Raw genomic sequence first — 18,181 nt, forward strand, 5'->3', positions numbered from 1 at the left:
TCACATGTAAATCAGTATTCACAGTCTTTGCAGTGAAGCTCTAAATTGAGCTCCGGTACATTCTGTTTCCACTGATCATTCTTGAGATGTTTCAGCAGCTTAATTGGAGTTCACCTGTGGTAAATCCAGTTGATTGCACATGATTTGAAAAGGCATACACCTGTCTATATAAGGTCCCAGGGTTGACAGTGCATGTCAAAGCACAAACCAAGCATGAAGACAAAGGAACTGTCTGTAGACCTCCGAGACAGGATTGTCTCGAGGCACAAGGCCGGGGAAGGTACAGAAAAAATTCTGCTGCTCTGAAAGTTCCAATGAGAACAGTGGCCTCCATCATCAGTAAGTTGAAGATGTTTGGAACCACCAGGACTCTGCCTAGAGATGGCCGGCCATCTAAGCTGAGTGATTGGGGAAGAAGGGCCTTAGTCACAGAGATGATCAATAACCTGATGGTCACTCTGTCTGAGCTCCAGCGTTCTTCTGTGGAGAAAGGAGAACTTTACTGAAGGACAACCATCTGTGCAGCAGTCCACCAATCAGGCCTGTATGGTAGAATGGCCAGATGTTCTGATGTGACTAAAATGAAACTTTTTATACTGAATGCCAGGCGTTACGTTTGGAGAAAACCAGCCACCGCTCATTACCAAGCTTATAACATCCCTACAGTGAAGCATGGTGGTGGCAGCATCTTGCTGTGGGGATGTTTTTCAGCAGCAGGAACTGGAAGACTAGTCAGGATAGAAGGAAAGATGAATGCAGCAATGTACAGAGACATCCTAAATGAAAACTTGGTTCAGAGTGCTCTTGACCTCAGACTGAGGCGACAGTTCATCTTCCAGCAGGACAATGACCCAAAGCACATCGCCAAAATATCAATGGAGTGGCTTCACAACAACTCGGTGAATGTCCTTGAGTGGCCCAGCCAGAGCCCTGATGTAAATCCTATTGAACATCTCTGGAGAGATCTGAAAATGGCAGTACACCTTAGCTTCCCATCCAACCTGATAGAGCTTGAGAGGTACTGCCAAGAGGAATGGGCAAAAATTCCCAAAGACAGGTGTGCCAAGCTTGTGGCATCATATTCAAAAAGACTTGAGGCTGTAATTGCTGCCAAAGGTGCATCAACAAAGTATTGAGCAAAATCTGTAAATACTGATGTACATGTGATTTTTTTAGGCTTTTTATTTGTATAAATTTGCTACACTATTAAACTATTTAAAAAAAAAAAATTTCACATTGTGATTATGATGACTTGTGTGTAGAATTTTTGAGGAAATAAATGAATTTATTCCATTTTGGAATAAGGCTGTAACATGAAAAAATGTGGAAAAAGTGAAGCGCAATGAATACTTTGTAATACGTTGTATTAATATTAACCAGTATTATTTGTTTTGCTGTATTTTTGATATAATAAATAAAGCACTGTTGAACCTAACCGATTTTTATCCACTTGCCTCATATTGGATTATTCCTAAATGCGTTATATATGACATTATATCATTAACCGAATGCTTTTTGAACTCATTATCTCTTTTTTCCCGATCTGTCAGAATCCAATGCTTCAACAGAGGAATCCAGTGAGCCTCAGGCTGAGCGAGTGACCCCTGACCTCTGTCGTCCCAAGGAGCCTGTCGCAGGTAACATCAAACTAGCTTATATCCGAACATACTTCCTTATCCATCTTTTCTTCTCCCTGTGGTACTGCACAGATAATTCCAAGCATATGACAAATCAAAGCCTCTAATATAACCCTCTCCAATTTCTCATCCAGTTGCAAATCCCTCCACCGGTCTGTACCTGCCCTCCTACAAGCTATTAATGCCTGTTTAATAATCGTTATATATGCACATGTACATGTCTGTCTAACTAGCTGTCAAGTCCTTTCATGTAGAGACATTAATTTCAATGAGCTTATGCTCAACACAGGGATATTAAATGCTGATTTAGCCACTGCGCTGTGCGGAGAAATGAACTTCTGTGAAGATCGAAACAGCAGCATTTAATGTATAAGTCATAAAAACATAGGTTGAAGTATGGTAAGCCAAGAGTTTTGCATTTCTTATTTCATCTCCATTCCCAAAAACCCAAGACTTGCCCAAATAGTGGTCCCAGCCCAAGTCCGATACAGATCCAGCGTGAAACCTGTTCCCTGTGCTGTGCTAGTTCTCCCACTACAGCAAACCCACATCCAGTAGGTCTCCCTGATAGACTCCCAGTGTTAGAGCCCCTATCTTATAGAGACATACTGTGAGTTGATATGAACGCTCAACCATCTCATATGATTATTTCAGAGTTTTCCAGGATATGGACAACTTTCAAATATATTGAAATTATTAATTTATTTTATGTTTTTGTAGAATAAGCAGCGATGTCAGATTTAAACCAAAATCGTTCTCTGGGGTGTGGGGTGGGGTGGGTGTTTTTCTGGGTGGGCTGGGAGGTTTTTAGCAGTGGATCTTGTTTTGTTTATTGGAAAGAAAATTGTAAATATGCTGTGACCACTCACATGTAAAATCAATAAAAATTTAATCACACAACCACACACAAAAAAAATTGGTTCTCTAAATTGGTTGAATATTACGCAAGTTTGGTCTGAATAATTTATTAGCAAATTAGTAATTTATTAGCAATCAAAATTATTTCAGAAAATATTCCCTAATCACGAATTACTTTAAAATGTCCAAAATGTTAGCTAAGTTAAAATGTTCTCAAGTTTAGAGTCAGTAAGTTTTTTTTTATTATTAATTCTTTTTTTTTTCCTTAAAAAATGAATGCTATGTAGAAAATATTCAATGTTTTTTAATCTGACAGTTACATATAATATGGTATTCACAATATTCCCTGCATATGAGTGGCCGCAGCCATTTGAATCATTTTGGCTCAAGACTTCCAGTCTCATTCACTTCCATTTATTTTTAGAGGTTAAAAACAGCTCGTTTTGCCACTTGATGGTGAAAACTGATCTTTTCTTATTGTATTATTATTATACTTTTTTATGTATAATCATGCAAACACTTGTTTGTAGAGCAAGTAGTTTGACCATTTTTATTTTTATTTTTATTATTCCTAGTCATTTCTCTTATAGGAAACTCAATCGGAAGTTCTAAAACACAGGTGTCAAACTCAGTTCTAAAAAGGGTCGCAGCTCTGCACAGTTTAGTTCCAACCCTAATTAAACACACCTGATAAAACTAATTGAGTCCTTCAGGCTTGTTTGAAACCTACAGGTAAGTGTGTTGGAGCAGGGTTGAAACTAAACTGTGCAGGGCTTCGGCCCTCCAGGAATTGAGTTTGACACCCCTGTTCTAAAACAATCGGTCAAAAAACATTACATTGATCAAAACTTTCATTTATGGTGTTTAATAATTTATGACTACTTTCTAAACAAATATTTTTATGATTGAAAATGTAAAATGTTAAGAAGTATAGTTGATTTAGTTTACTTCCCTGATCATCAAAGATGATTAAGCTGCAATAATATCAACCCACATAATTGTAATCAATGTTCATAATCAAGAAATTATTTAGCTTTAATATACTGATTTCTGAAGGATTATGTGATTTTACGTGATCTTGGTAAGCAGAAGAGACTAATAATAAAATATAAAGTCTGACTAATGCTGAACCAGGTGTCATGGTGGCGCAGTGGGTAGCATGATTGCCTCACAGCAAGAAGGTCGCTGGTTCGAGCCTCAGCTTGGTCAGTTGGCATTTCTGTGTGGAGTTTGCATGTTCTCCCTGTGATTGCGTGGGTTTCCACCGGGTGCTCCGGTTTCCACATAGGTGAGTTGGGTAAGCTAAATTGTCCGTAGTGTATATGTGTGAATGAGTGTGTATGTATGTTTCCTAGTGATGGGTTGCAGCTGGAAGGGCATCCGCTGCGTAAAACATACTGTATGGTGGATAGGTTAGCGATTCTACCCCAGATTAATAAAGGGACCAAGCCAAAAAGAGAATGAATGAATAATGCTAAACCTCTGAACAATATTATAATTACTATTTTTTTCTAATCATTTATTTATTTTATAAACTAATATACTATATAACAATAATAATCAATAGTTTATATCTGCTAGAATATGTATGTTGGTGTTTTTATATTTTTATGTATTCATATTTTACTGATAAAATAAATAGAATAATTAAACTAACTGACTGACAGCAAACCTGGGAACAGTAGTATATTTAGAAATATTAAATCTCTGGTTATGTAAATTTGTATTTTACACAATAATAATCAATACTACATCAATCAATACGGCTGGATCAGTTGGCATTTCTGTGTGGAGTTTGCATGTTCTCCCTGTGTTTGCGACAACCCAAGCTCATTCTGAAAACGTAGTCCCGTGGACGTTTCTGGAGATCGCAAAATACGTCCCGGGAGGTACGTACGGCTGCATTTCATTTTTTTAAGCGAACAATACGGGGCGGTGTGATGCCGTTCCCTTTCGTGCTTACCGACTGACCGCTTACCTTTGTGTGGAGGGCTTTCCCGCTGCAATCAGTTTGTCCGGTCAGCTCATTGTGTGCGTCAGCAGACTTCAGATGCAGAGAGGAGGAGTTGACCACGGCGACCGGGTTCGAGTCCGGGGAAGAGCGGTTCCAGAAATCAGGTAAGATAAAAACAGAATCCAAAAAATAAAGTGAACGAGTTCATAACAGGGTGAGAACGTGGTGAAATCCGAAAACGTGGTGAAAAAACTAGACGAGGGCTTTTCTTTATCTAGACGGCTTTTCTAAATTGTTGCTCGGGTTTAGGGAAGTGAGCGGGCGGGCGGGTCAATCTGTAAAACTGGTTGGGTTTAGGGAAGGAGGAGGGTGGGTCAGCCGATTGGCCGGTCGCGCAGTCAATCATTCGGTCAATCAGACAGCGGCCTCTGGTGGGTTGACGCGAGAACAGCGTGGGCGCGAACGGCACTCGCGAGAGATGTTTGAGATACGAAAAAGTGCACACAGCAGCCTCTCGCGAATTCGCGAAAACAAAAACTGCAAAAATACGTACCTCCCGGGACGTATTTCGCGATCTCCAGAAACATTCACGGGACTACGTTTTCAGAATGAGCCTTGGTTGGTTTGTGAGGGTTTCCTCAGGGTGAATTGAATAAACTAAATTGGCCGTAGTGTATCTGTGTAAATGTGAGACTGTATGGGTGTTTCCCAATACTGGGTTGCGGCTGGAAGGGCATCCACTGTGTAAAACATATGCTGGATAAGTTGGTGGTTCATTCTGCTGTGGCGACCTCTGATGAATAAAGGGACCAAACCGAAGGAAAATACATAATTGCTATATAATATGCATATAAACTGTTCTTACCTCATTGTGTATACATATTTTACTGACCTTATGCAATATTTATTAGCCTTTGATTGCAAGATACATGCAACAAAAAAACAACCCTATTTACTTACATCTGCCCTTTTAAAAAGGATTTGTCAGCTTCAGAAAGCAGATGTTGTTGAAGCGTTCATAGTAACTCACAGATTAAACATTATGACTCATTACTAATAACACTGGATTTGTTATGTTGAAGTTTGCATTACACACATGGTCACTGGAGTAAAGCTCAGGTGAGTTCAATCATCAAAACACCTCCGGTAAAGTGTGCAGAAATCACAAGATTTTGACGCAGGAATATTTCACTTGCACTCATTTTATTGCATGTTTATCTCAACAGAAGATTTAACACCGAAATCTACACCGCAAGGGCTCAAGAGAGCTGTTGAAGGTAAAACTCCATTTTAAAAGGTCACCGAAGTTTGCCTTCAGATATTATGGGCTGTCGGTGTGATTGTTCTCCCTTTTCCCCAGAAGACATCGGAGAGATGATCCTTCAGCTGCGAAAGCAAGTCGAGAGCCTGTTCAGCTGCAAGTACAGTGAGTCATTGACTTACTTATCTTATTACTTACAATTAACTGCAAAGTCAACCTGTAAATGATGTATCGGGAACTTCCTGTCCCCATTTATTTTAAAGTCGTAGTCAAAGTTTCTATAGCACTTTTAAAATTTATATTGTATCAAAGCAGCTTAAAGGAACGATCCACTTTTTTGGAATTAGATTTATTTTATCAGTAGCCTTAAGTTTTACAGTTGAGTTTTACCATTTCTGAATCTATTCAACTGATCTCCTGGGGCCTCATGTACAAAGACTTGCGTGGAAATCATACTAAAACATTGCGTACGCAGAAAAAAATTCAGATGTATGATTTACATTTTGAGTTTTACTATTTTTTTATCCATTCAGCTGATCTCCTGATCTGGCGGGAGCACTTTTAGCTTAGCTTAGCATAAATCATTGAATCGGAATAGACCATTAGCATCTCTATTCGTTTACTTTTAGATTATTTAGTTGACTTTTAATTCAATTATATAAGTCCAGGTAAACTCACCTTTATTTAATTTAATTTAACTTCATTTTTTCTTTTGTTTGTTTATTGTGAATTGTATTTATTTTATTTCATTTGGCAGTGCAGCTAAACTAACCTTTTATTTTAGCTGCTTGAAGGAATGCCTTTTCCGCTTTTTTGAAAATATGCTAATTTTACAGGTCCTTACAGTTAAATTAGCTGAGTTTTACCATTTTTGAATTCGTTCGTGGGGTCTTAAAAAGTCTTACATTTCAAAAATGTCTTCTTGTAGGTCTTAAATAATTGTAAACAGGTCTTAATTTTCTTTGTCCATAAAAATCTACCCAATCGGGCCAACATTTCAACACCATGTCAATAGAACTTTTAACAAAACTCTATTTATTTATAACTCTATTTACCAATATGTTTTAATCACCTTCCTTACAATAATGTTTGTATAAATTTTCTCTGTGTGTTTAAAGTCCGTATATGGTGAGGACACTGACCTGGACAGATGTATATTTAGTTTGTTATAGTTTTTAGATTTGTATGTGATATGTGTATGCACACATCTAGGGTTTGCTTGTTTTGACAATTTATTTAAAATTTGTGGCTAAAAAATATCTTATTGTAATATAATATATAATAAAAAGTCCTGTATAAGTCTGAAATTTAATTCATAATGGTCTTAAAAGGGTCTTAAACCTGCAGAAACCATGTTTTAGCTTAGCTTAGCATTGATCATTGAATCGGATTAACTTCTAAAAAGAGTTTCAATAATTGTAATATTCAAAGCTTGACCCTTCTGTAGTCACATTGTGTACTTTGGCCGACAGAAAAAGAAAACTATACTCTGCCATTGGCTCATAAGAGTTCGAGGGGAGGGGCTTACTGATAATTAATTCTTCTAGTTGCATTTATTCAACTCATCAAACTCTTTAGTGTTAAATATACCCCAAAATAGTTTGTCTCGTTGAGTTAGATTATGTTTCAATATTATTCTAGGTGAGGCTCTTGGTCTGCCTGAACCAGCTAAGGTGCCGTACTCCAAGTTTCAGATGTATCCAGATGACCTGTACGTCACGGGGCTGCCTGAAGGCATGACTTTTCGAAGGCCAAACTGTTTTGGAGCAGCTAAACTCAGAAAAATTCTTTCTGCCAGCAGTCAGATTACTTTTGTTATAACAAGGTAAACTCATACAGAGCACATTCAGATGTTCCAACAAGTTTGCTCAGATATTTACAAATTCATTACAACGTTTTAAGAATCAGCTTGATAACAATGTTGGTTTTTGTTTTTTTGTCAGGCCAGAATTGTTGACGGAACCGGTCAAAAATGAAAGTGTCTCTAAGACGACCTCTGAATCAGGTAAACAAACGTTTCATTTTCTTTTGTATGTTTATTTATTTGTTTACTATAATTTATTTTATTTTATTTTATTCGGCAGTCCAAGTAAACTAACCTTTTTATTTTATTCTATTTTACTTATTATATTTCATTTTATTTTATTTTGCAGTCCACCTAAACTAAATATTATTTACTTTATTTCATTTTATGTTTTTTTTTTTGTGCTTTTTTTTTAAATATATTTTATGTTATTTAATTTGATTTAATTTTGCAGTCCACCTTAACTAACCATTTTTTATTTTATTTATTTATTTATTTTTGCTGTCCACTTCATTTTATTTTATTTTATTTTATTTTGCAGTCCAGGTAACTAACCATTTTATTTTATTTTATTTCGCAATATAATTTAATTAATTTATTATTATTTTATTTTATTATTTCTTTGCAGTCCGGGTAAACCACCGTTTTATTTTATTTTATTTCGCAATATAATTTTTTTTATTTTGCTATATAATTTTATTAATTTTTAATTAATTTTATTTTGTTTTGCAGTCCAGGTAACCCCCCTGGACTTTTTATTTTGCAATATTATTTTATTTTATATGTATATTTTTTATTTATTTTATTTTACTTTGCATCTCAGGTAAACTAACCATTTTGTTTTATTTTATTTTATTTTTCATGCAAACAAACTTTTTTCCATTGTTTCCAGCATATTTTTATTTCATTGTCAGTCATTTATTTTACTATTCATTGTATATTCATATACCTTCTGTTTCAGCCAAATATATCACCCACTAATCTAACATAATGCTTCTTTTGATTAAATGCTCAGCAGAGACTGACTCCAAAGACCAATCAGATGACCCAGGGCCTGCCTCCAAAAGACCTGGATTCTCAGGTATCAACTGTGATTAAGTTATCAGGTGTTCATTTGTCACTTTATTGCATCCTGACTAAAAGGAACAATTCAGCTGATCCATGTGCCACGTATCTGTCGATCAGTTGCCGGTTCAAACCTTCATTCGCTCCTTTCCATTTCCAAATATGCTTTGACTAAAGCATTGGCTATTCTATCGTTGTTCTGCCCACAGACAGTTTAGAGGCCAAGCTCTCCCGTATCGACTTGGCGAACACACTACGAGAGCAAGTCCAAGACCTGTTCAACAGGAAATACGGCGAGGCACTGGGCATTAAGTATCCTGTGCAAGTGCCTTACAAGAGGATCAAGAGTAACCCTGGCTCGGTGATTATCGAGGGCCTGCCCCCTGGCATCCCTTTCCGAAAACCCTGTACCTTCGGCTCACAGAATCTAGAGAGGATATTAGCGGTGGCAGACAAGATCTCTTTCAGCATCACAAGGTGAAGCCCTGGTTTTAAAGAGCTTTTCAACTTTTAAAGCTTTTTTAGTTAAGAAAAAAGTGCACTTTGATTAGTTTGTGTAGGGCAGCGGGGAAAATAAGTATTAAACACATCTCCTTTTTTCTCAGAAAACATATTTCTTAAAGTGCAGTTGACTTGAATTTTTCCCTGGATGTTGGTAACAACCAAAGAAATGCATATTTGCAAAGAAAACAAAACTAATGAGTTTACAAATTAAGTTATGCGTAATAAAATTAATTGACAGAAGGGAAAAAGAATTGAACACATGAAGAAAGGGAGCTGTGAAAAGGCAGTGAAAGACCAGACAGCAGCTGTAATCTCTCAGTAGATGTTCAACAACCCTCTGCCCTTCGTCATTGTAAATTAATATTAGCTTCTTCAGTCCAACATCTACCATACCAGGAAGATGGAAATGAAACCAGGGTGGACATTTCAGCAAGACAATGATCCAAAACACAGCCAATGAAACTCTCAAATGCTTTCAGAGAACTAAAATCAAGCTGTAGAATGGCCCAGCCAATCACCTGATATGAATCCAATAGAAAATACAAATTAAAGGTCAGATTTGATAGACAAACACAGAAGACAAAGACAAACAGAACCATCAAGATTTTAACACTCTGTTGAAGTCTGTGAAAAACTCACACCTGAGCAATTCATGCGTCTTCATTCTTCATATGAGAGATATCTTTAAGCCTTTTATAAAAAGTATTAAATACGTTTTAGTAGTTCAGTAATTTCTCCTTGGTCATTTCATTATTATTACACATAACAAATTTTTCAGATTTAAAAAAATATATAAATATTTTATGTTTGTATTGTTTGGGTTTTTTACCAAAATCGGTTTCAATTCCATCTTAACAGCTCCTTTAGAAATATTATTCCAAGGAAAATAAATATGACGTGTTCAATACTTATTTTCCCCGCTGTATATTAAAGTTCATTTAAACTGTTTCTATTATATTTTTCAGCCACTATCCTACATCAGTGCATAATGTTGCTTTTTAAGCATGGAAAAAGGTTTAAAAGTCTACTCCACAAGTACTTCAAACATTGTTTCAACCCTTTGTTCAGTAATTCAGATAAAAATGATATCAAACAGAATTTCTTCGAAAAAAATTTAATCTTTCAACAAAAACAAGAATGGAAAAAAGAAAAGACTATATTGTTTTATAAGGTGGTTTTTTAGGCTTAATGTTTAGCAACAGCTGTTAAATCTGGCCCTGCATATTGTTCAAACCTTAATATTGTTCATGTTCATGAGTGTGTTTTCCAAGTGTAAATAACAGGCTTAGAAAACTTTTTATTTGATATTTTTAATAACATTAATATATTATGATTAAACTAAACTGGTTTGATTTTAGCCAACTAACTGTAGAGTAGATTTAGCATATTCAATTCAAGTGTATTTGTATAGCGCTTTTTACAAGAATTATTGTTTCAAAGCAGCTTTACAAAAGGTGCACATTATTATTACTTTACAGTCAAATTAAGTTAAAGTTACAATCAAATATAAGTTATTATATAAACATAGTTAACTAAAATCTACTAAAATCTTATTAAATTTAGTTGACTAAAACTACGCAGAAAAAAATCCACGCAGAAGGCTAAAGTGTGACAAATCAAATGGCATTTTAGTCATTAAATCAAAATTTGTCTGTCAGAATTACCACTGTCTAGGACATATCTGTCAACATTGGGATGTGAAAATAAGGGCTCTCCCCCTCCCACCCCAAAAAATCCCCAAATTAATAATATATTAAATATTATATTAAAATAACTAAATATGTTTGTCTAGAGCTGTTTCGTTGTAAATAAACAGGTAAACGGCCAGTAATATGTATAAAAGGATAGAATAAATAGTATACATTATAAAAAGCAGCAAATAAATTAGCAAACAGTTTTAACAATTAAAACTAATAGCTATTATTAAGAAATAAAATTAAGATATCAAATCTCATTAATCTTTTCTTCACTATATAACTTGAACATTTTGATTAAAGAGCAGCAAATGAAATTCTCGATTAGATTTTTCGATTGATTGCATTAAATAACAGAGGTGTCAATATAAAAATGCACACATCTAAAATTATAATGAAAGCATTCAATTGCTTTTCTAACCTTTCCTAAATTGCTTTTAAGTCAAAATTAATTGTGTTTGAAAGAAAACCCACCAAATTCGACATCTTTAAATATTATTATTATTAATTATGTGTGTATATATGTCTGTTTAAATCATTAAAACATTTACCCAAAACCCAGACTTTTGTTTAGCTTCAAATCGTGTGTAAAGAATCCAGTTGGGAAACTTATACTAAGCGTATACTTATCACTATGGAGCTCTTCAGCTGACAGTCACGCACTGATACATGAACTGACTGTTCTGAGGATTGCATAAGAGGGGCAACGGCGCCTGTAATGGAAAGGAAGGGAATCCCTCCATTTTTATATTTATTTAAAAATATTTTCATTACTAAACAAAACGAGAGCATAGAACAGATTCACATTTAAGAGCAAGGGGCGTCCCCTGGTGGTTTGGCGGTATGAGTTGCATATATGAGGATAGACTCTTTATTGCCACCCTTCATAGAAACATTGAAAATATGGGAAAAAATGGGAAAATACCATTACGGGATGATATAGCGGGATCGAAATTTAAAATACAGGAGAATTCCGGGAAAAACGGAAGGGTTGACAGGTATGCTCTTGGAGTTGTGTTAGTAGGCTATTGTTTTCATGGCCATAATATAGTGTGATTTCTTATGCACTTGTTTACATTAACAGACATATGATGTAATGGAAAACGTAATACTCACATGGTGTACCACCTTAGAATCTGTTCCCTCAGAAAACCTTATATCAGGAGTTTAAACTAGCCATGTCTTAAAATACATCCAAATGTTTTGTTTGTTGTTGAGAGTATGAGAGGCTCTTCTGAAAGGGTGCAGAGAGCAGCATCACATTTCAAGAATCCCTCATGAAACATGTTTTTGTTTTTACATAAAAGGGCACATAATAGAATAAATAATCAGTGAGGTATTTTGAACTGGGATACTAAGATCTTATGTCTTGTAAAATAAAATGGACCCTGTTTTTCTATCTTTTCAGGCCTTTCCAAGGGCTTATTCCCAAGCCAGGTAAGCAGTTGATAATGTGAAAGCACTGTTTATATTTTAGCCAAATTACTTATGAAACTAAGCCAGTCAAATTATTTTTACCTTGACAGCACCGCGAAGGATAACCATATTGAAGAAAGGTTACACCCCAATAAGTGGTAAGAATAAAGCATCATGTGCAGATTGTAGTTACAGGATTGCAGTTATTTAATAAGTCCACATTTAATGTTCGTTAAGCAAGGTCACTCCCATAATAATCAATGGGACCAGAATCTATTTGTGTTGAGCTTTACAGTCTTTTAGCCCCTTTTGCTTTTTTTTATAGTGGTGTTATTATATTATATTATATTATATTATATTATATTATAGTTTATTATATTATAGTTTAATATATTATATTATATTATAGTGTATTTTATTATATTATATTATAGTTTATTATATTATATTATAGTGTATTATATTATATTATAGTTTATTTTATTATATTATATCATAGTTTATTATATTTAATTTTATTATATTATATGCTATTATGTTTTATTATATTGTATTTTATTATATTATATTATAGTTTATTATATTATAGTTTAATATATTATATTATATTATAGTGTATTTTATTATATTATATTATAGTGTATTTTATTATATTATAGTTTATTATATTATATTTTATTTTATTATATTTAATTATATTATATTTTATTATCATATTCTATCATTATTTATTATATTATATTGTATTATTTTTATGGAAAAATACTTTTATATAATTGTACAGAATTAAATATCTTTAATTGCAAAAGTTGCATTCATTTAATCAATGCAGTAAAAAGCAGTACTTCTTTGAATTTTCTTACAATTTAAAATATTTTTTCTATTTTAATATATTTACAAAATGTGTTTATTACTATTATGGGGTGGACGAATTTTGTTTTGCATTTTTAATCCAGACATCAATGTCACATAATCCTTCAAAAATAATTTTAATATGATTTTTAAGAAAAGCCTTTTTATTTGTGTTGCTTTTTATTTTTATGAAAACTGATTATTATTTATAGTAAATTATTAGTATTTTTTGGTAAATTAGAAAGTAATTTTTGGTCTTATAATATTCCAATTGTATGTTACAAAAACTTTTTAACAGGAGTCCAATATAGGGTGGCATGGTGGCTCTGTGGTTAGCACTGTCGCCCCACCGCTGGTTCGTGTCCCAACTGGGTCAGTTGGCATTTCTGTGTGGAGTTTGCATGTTCTCCCCGTGTTCGCGTGGGTTTCCTCTGGGTGCTCCTGTTTCACACACATTCCAAGCACATGCCGTATAAGGAAATTGAATAAATCAAAATTGGCCGCAGTGTGAGTGTATGTGTGTATGGATGTTTCCCAGCACTGAAAGGGCATCCGCTGTGTTAAACATATGCTGGAATAGTTGCCAGTTCATTCCGCTGTGGCGACCTCTGATAAATAAGGGACCAAAGGAAGCCAAAGGAAAATGAATGAATGAGTCTAATATACAGTAAAAATCTTCAAGGGATTTCCTTTATGAAAATAAATCAGCCTCTAGCTATCTGACCGCAATGAGCATAAACAGTTGTTTGCTGAATCTGTCGGTAAACCTGTCAAATATTTGATCACTTTCCAACAGAAGAAGACGAGGTCAATCGAATGGGAGAGAAAGTGATATTAAGAGAACAAGTTAAAGAGCTCTTCAATAAGAAATACGGTATGTAAATTACTAGTAAATAATTCATATACATATTCAAATCATTTGAAAAACTCATTCGTGAATGTCTTGTTCTCAGGTGAGGCTTTGGGTCTGGATCGCTCGGTCATTGTTCCATATAAATTAATCCGAGCCAATCCAGGCTCACTGGAAGTGTGTGGACTTCCAGACGATATTCCCTTCAGGAATCCTAATACTTATGACATTGTTCGGTTGGAAAAAGTCCTGCAGGCCCAAGATGAAATTACTTTCAATATCAAAACCCCCCTACAGTGAGTGTTGAATATCATTATGGTGATTATGTTGGATAAACAGCGCTTACTGTGATCAGAGATGCTCTTTTACATACAAGTATTGTTTGATTACTTTCATTTTGTCTTTGTTTAGGCCTTTTACAGAGTTGTGTACTCAGTCTTGTAATAAAGGTAAAATATAAATATATTCTGCCATCAGTTATTTGACTTTTGAATAGAACAAGAATGTTTACAAATACAAATGTGCTCTTTTGCAGAAGGTAAAGAAGTTTCAACGAATCGACGCAAGCGCAAACGTGTACTTGAGTCCAGTCAGACATCCATGCCCACTGCAGGAGACTCAGCGCTGTCAACCAATCAGATACCTGTCATGGTATGACAACACATTACACAAGAGTGTTTTTCAAAAACGAATGAACTAATCCACACAAACATGGATATTATCTAGAACGCAAAATTAATTGACTGAAACTAAAACTTTCTGAAAACTCCAAATTAAAGATTTTCAGAAACCACTACAGCCACAAAAATCTTTTCCAGGATCTACTCGTGCTGTAAAATACATTGACAAACTACCTGTAGAAACCCTTTTCTCTCTCTCTAAAAACAAACAAACAAACACTCCCTCCTCCTAACTAAAACACAGTATTAGGAAACTGACGACCAAAGTGAAATTTTCAGAAACTACCAGAGCCACAAAAATCTTTTAACAAATTTTGCTTCATTTTCTCCTTCCTAATTGGCCAACAGGGCTTTATTCTAATACTGGGTTCACACCAAACACAGAGCACTACTTCACTTGCTCTAATTTACTCACAGGATGTTTTTTACTTCGCACAGACTTTCAGATTGAGTTGAATTATTTCAACTTGCACTTTAAATGCAAACACATTGACAAACTACCTGTAGAAACACTCTTCTCTATCTAAAGAAACCAAACACTCCCCCTCCTAGACATGGGACAATAACTGTTATCAAGGTATAACGCGGTTTGGAAAAGTCAAGGTTTTAAAGCTGCAAAAAAATCATGTAATACCGTTCCAAAGGTATGAGTATGATTTTTTATTTACATTTTTATTTTTTAGGACAACAGTACCTCCAGCAGAAAAGATATCCAAAGATACTGTTTTAAATTGTAAAGAAATCTCTGTTTTTGAAACACATGAAGACAGCAGAAGTTCCAGAATATCATAAATCTTACAAAAAACAGAATATATTGTTTTCAAGTGGGAAAAAAGTGTTTGTTTTTTACCCTGACATTTAAAGAGAATATTTTTAGAGCAGTGAACACAATACCGTGATACTGTGAAAGGTTATCATACCGTCAGAATCTCATACCGGCCCATGCCTATCCCCTCCAAACAAAAACACAGTATTAGGTAACTGAAACTAAAGCTTTCTGTAAACGCCGAACAGAGTGAAATTTTCAGAAACTTCCACAGCCAACAAAAAACTTTTGACAAATTTTGCATCATTGTCTCGTTCCTGATTGGCCAACATGGCTTTATTCTAATACTGGGTTTACACCAAACACAGAGCACCACTTCACTTACTCTAGTTTACTCATGGGATGTTTTTCACCTTAGGCATATTTTCAGCTTGGGTTGAATTATTTGAACCTGCGCTGTAAAACGCATTAACAATCTACCTGTAGAAACACTCGTCTCTCTCTCTAAGAAAATCCCAAACACTCCCCCTCCTAACAAAAATGCAGCATTAGGAAACTGAAACTGATGACCAGAGTGAAATTTTCAGAAACTACCAGAGCCACAAAAACTATTGCCAGATTTTGCATCGTCTCCTCCTTGATTGGCTAACATGGCTTTATTCTAATACTGGTTTCACACTAAACACAGAGCACCACTTCACTTGCTCTAATTTACTCACGGGATGTTTTTCACTTCACACATACTTTGAGCTTCAGTTGAAATGTTTAAACTTGCGCTGTAAAACGCATTGATAAACTACCTGTACAAACACTGTAATCACTCTAATCCCCCCCCCCCCCCCACATCTACCACAGCCACGAAAATCTGAGTTTTTGATCAATTATAGTGAATTTTCTCCTTCCTGATTGGTTTTATTCTAATACTGGGTTCAGACGTATATTTTCAGCTTAAGTTAAGTTATTTGAACTTGTGCTGTAAAACTCATTAACAAACTAGCTGTAGAAACACTCGTCTCTGTCTATAAAATCCCAAACACTCCACCCTCTAACAAAAACACAGTATTAAAAAACTAAAACTGACGGCCTGAGTGAAATTTTCAGAAACTACCAGAGCCACAAAAAAAAAAACTTTTGACAAATTTTGCATAATTTTTTCCTTCCTGATTGGCCAACATGGCTTTATTGGGTATACACCAAACACAGAGTACCACTTCACTTGCTCTAGTTTACTCATAGGATGTTTTTCACCTTACGCATATTTTCAACTTGAGTTGAATTATTTGAACTTGCGCTGTAAAACTACCTGTAGAAACACTATTCTCTCTCTCTCTAGACTCCCCTGCCCAACTCTAGCACTTACTTTGATTCATTAGCACTTCTTGTGTGTGTTGCCTCTTCTTGTTGAATCGCTGAATGCCTCCTCAATTTTAAGTCAGTGTGGACAAAAGCTTCTGCTAAATGTAAAAGCAAATGTGGAGGTGAATTCCATGAGTTTACGGCAAATGCATCACACATTCTACATCACTCATGCAGCACAATGGCCTGGTTACACATTTACATTGACCTTGTATGCAACTTTTACTATTTAGGTTTGCGTTTGTTATTATCCCAGTATTAAAGCCGTATTGTCCTCTGTTAATTCGGCATGCTATTGACAATGCATTTATTGGGTTTGCACATTGTACTGTACATGTGGACATGGCTTAATGCTGCGTTTTAAACCAGTGCTAGTGCTAGTGATTTACTTGTTAAATAAATGCAAAGATGCGAATAGACAGCCTGCAGTGCGATTCACGCGAATGAGGCGGTGTAAATGATGAGATTTGTGGCGATCGCTCAAGTTGAAAAATCTGAACTTCAGTGGACAACGCGCCGCGTTAAGCAGGAGCTTTCTCTTGTAGGGCGTGATTATGACGTAGTGCCTGTTGTTGGTGTCCCGAGGGGAAATCCTCTTGCAGACACCAGACAACAGTTCATCAAACAGGGCTCGGCTCAGTCTGAAGCACCGCTGAAAGCTTCCATCATCCAGGTATAGTTTCTGGAAGAGTTAATGAACTCACAGCTGGATGCACCTCAAAATTGACCTGTTAGACATGGCGCCGAACGAATATGCGCTGATTTTCAGTTCTTCCTAAAGCAAAGCTACTATCTAAATAAAATCCATGTTAGCCATTTAGCAACAAAACTCAAAAGTCACCAGGCAGACAGAAGCCCTGTCCAAAGAGTGAATCCGCATCTATTGTGAAGTGAATTTGACTCGTGAGTCTATTTACTCGTGATAAGCGCGAGTTATTAGCGAGTGCCTGATCTGGTGTGAACACAGCATTAGTCTTAGGGTGCTTTCACACCTACACTTTTGTTTCGGAACGTGTCTCGTTTGCCCAGTTAGCGCGGTTCGATTGGCATATGTGAACAGGGCAATCGCGCTCTGTTCCGCGCCAAAGTAATCGCTCCGAGATCGCTTGAATGAGGTGGTCTCGGCTCGATTGAAACGACCCTGGAGCGGTTCGATTGCAGTGAGAAAGCGATCCGATCCGAGCGCGGTTATATCACAGTGTTTTATGGATATGTAATAGGCTTACGGCTATATGAAGAGAGAATTATGAGTAGGGCGGGAAGTTTCGCGAGTCTCCGGATGCCCGCAAACGAGTGATGATCTCCCGGTAATCTCGTGTCTCTCTCCCAGTCCTCAAATAGGCATCATTGCGCACCCTTCTCACCCCTCCCCACCGTGTCTCTCCTCAGACACGTCACGCGCGCGCACCCTGTCAATCACCACCAAACCACCACCTCTCCTGACAGCTGAGTGGGACGCTGCAAAATAAACCCTGACCAATGTA

The 18,181-nt window shown here is 35.8% G+C and overlaps 1 protein-coding gene across 16 annotated transcripts in view; it reads left to right on the plus strand.

The window, feature by feature from the left end:
* Positions 1–18,181, plus strand: part of gtf2ird1 (GTF2I repeat domain containing 1) — a 53,951-nt gene that overhangs the window by 33,173 nt on the left and 2,597 nt on the right. For 2 of the 16 annotated variants that reach the window (XR_015491982.1, XR_015491986.1), the window contains exons 14-27: positions 1,551–1,637; positions 5,532–5,568; positions 5,676–5,726; positions 5,810–5,875; positions 7,352–7,535; positions 7,654–7,715; positions 8,530–8,595; positions 8,789–9,056; positions 12,186–12,214; positions 12,304–12,351; positions 13,842–13,919; positions 13,999–14,191; positions 14,307–14,344; positions 14,431–14,546. Coding sequence is in view for 8 of the 16 variants with exons in the window: in XM_087254414.1 (XP_087110540.1) it covers positions 1,551–1,637; positions 5,676–5,726; positions 5,810–5,875; positions 7,352–7,535; positions 7,654–7,715; positions 8,530–8,595; positions 8,789–9,056; positions 12,186–12,214; positions 12,304–12,351; positions 13,842–13,919; positions 13,999–14,191; positions 14,307–14,344; positions 14,431–14,546 (1,286 nt within the window). In the remaining 8 variants the exon portion in view is untranslated. The remainder of the gene's footprint in view (positions 1–1,550; positions 1,638–5,531; positions 5,569–5,675; positions 5,727–5,809; positions 5,876–7,351; positions 7,536–7,653; positions 7,716–8,529; positions 8,596–8,788; positions 9,057–12,185; positions 12,215–12,303; positions 12,352–13,841; positions 13,920–13,998; positions 14,192–14,306; positions 14,345–14,430; positions 14,547–18,181) is intronic. The other 14 variants (XR_015491984.1, XR_015491988.1, XR_015491981.1 and 11 more) reach the window with 7 other exon arrangements.

Source organism: Danio rerio, chromosome 5 (genome assembly GCF_052040795.2).
Source record: "Danio rerio strain M-AB ecotype USA chromosome 5, GRCz13ab, whole genome shotgun sequence".
In the NCBI taxonomy this organism is placed as follows: domain Eukaryota; kingdom Metazoa; phylum Chordata; class Actinopteri; order Cypriniformes; family Danionidae; genus Danio; species Danio rerio.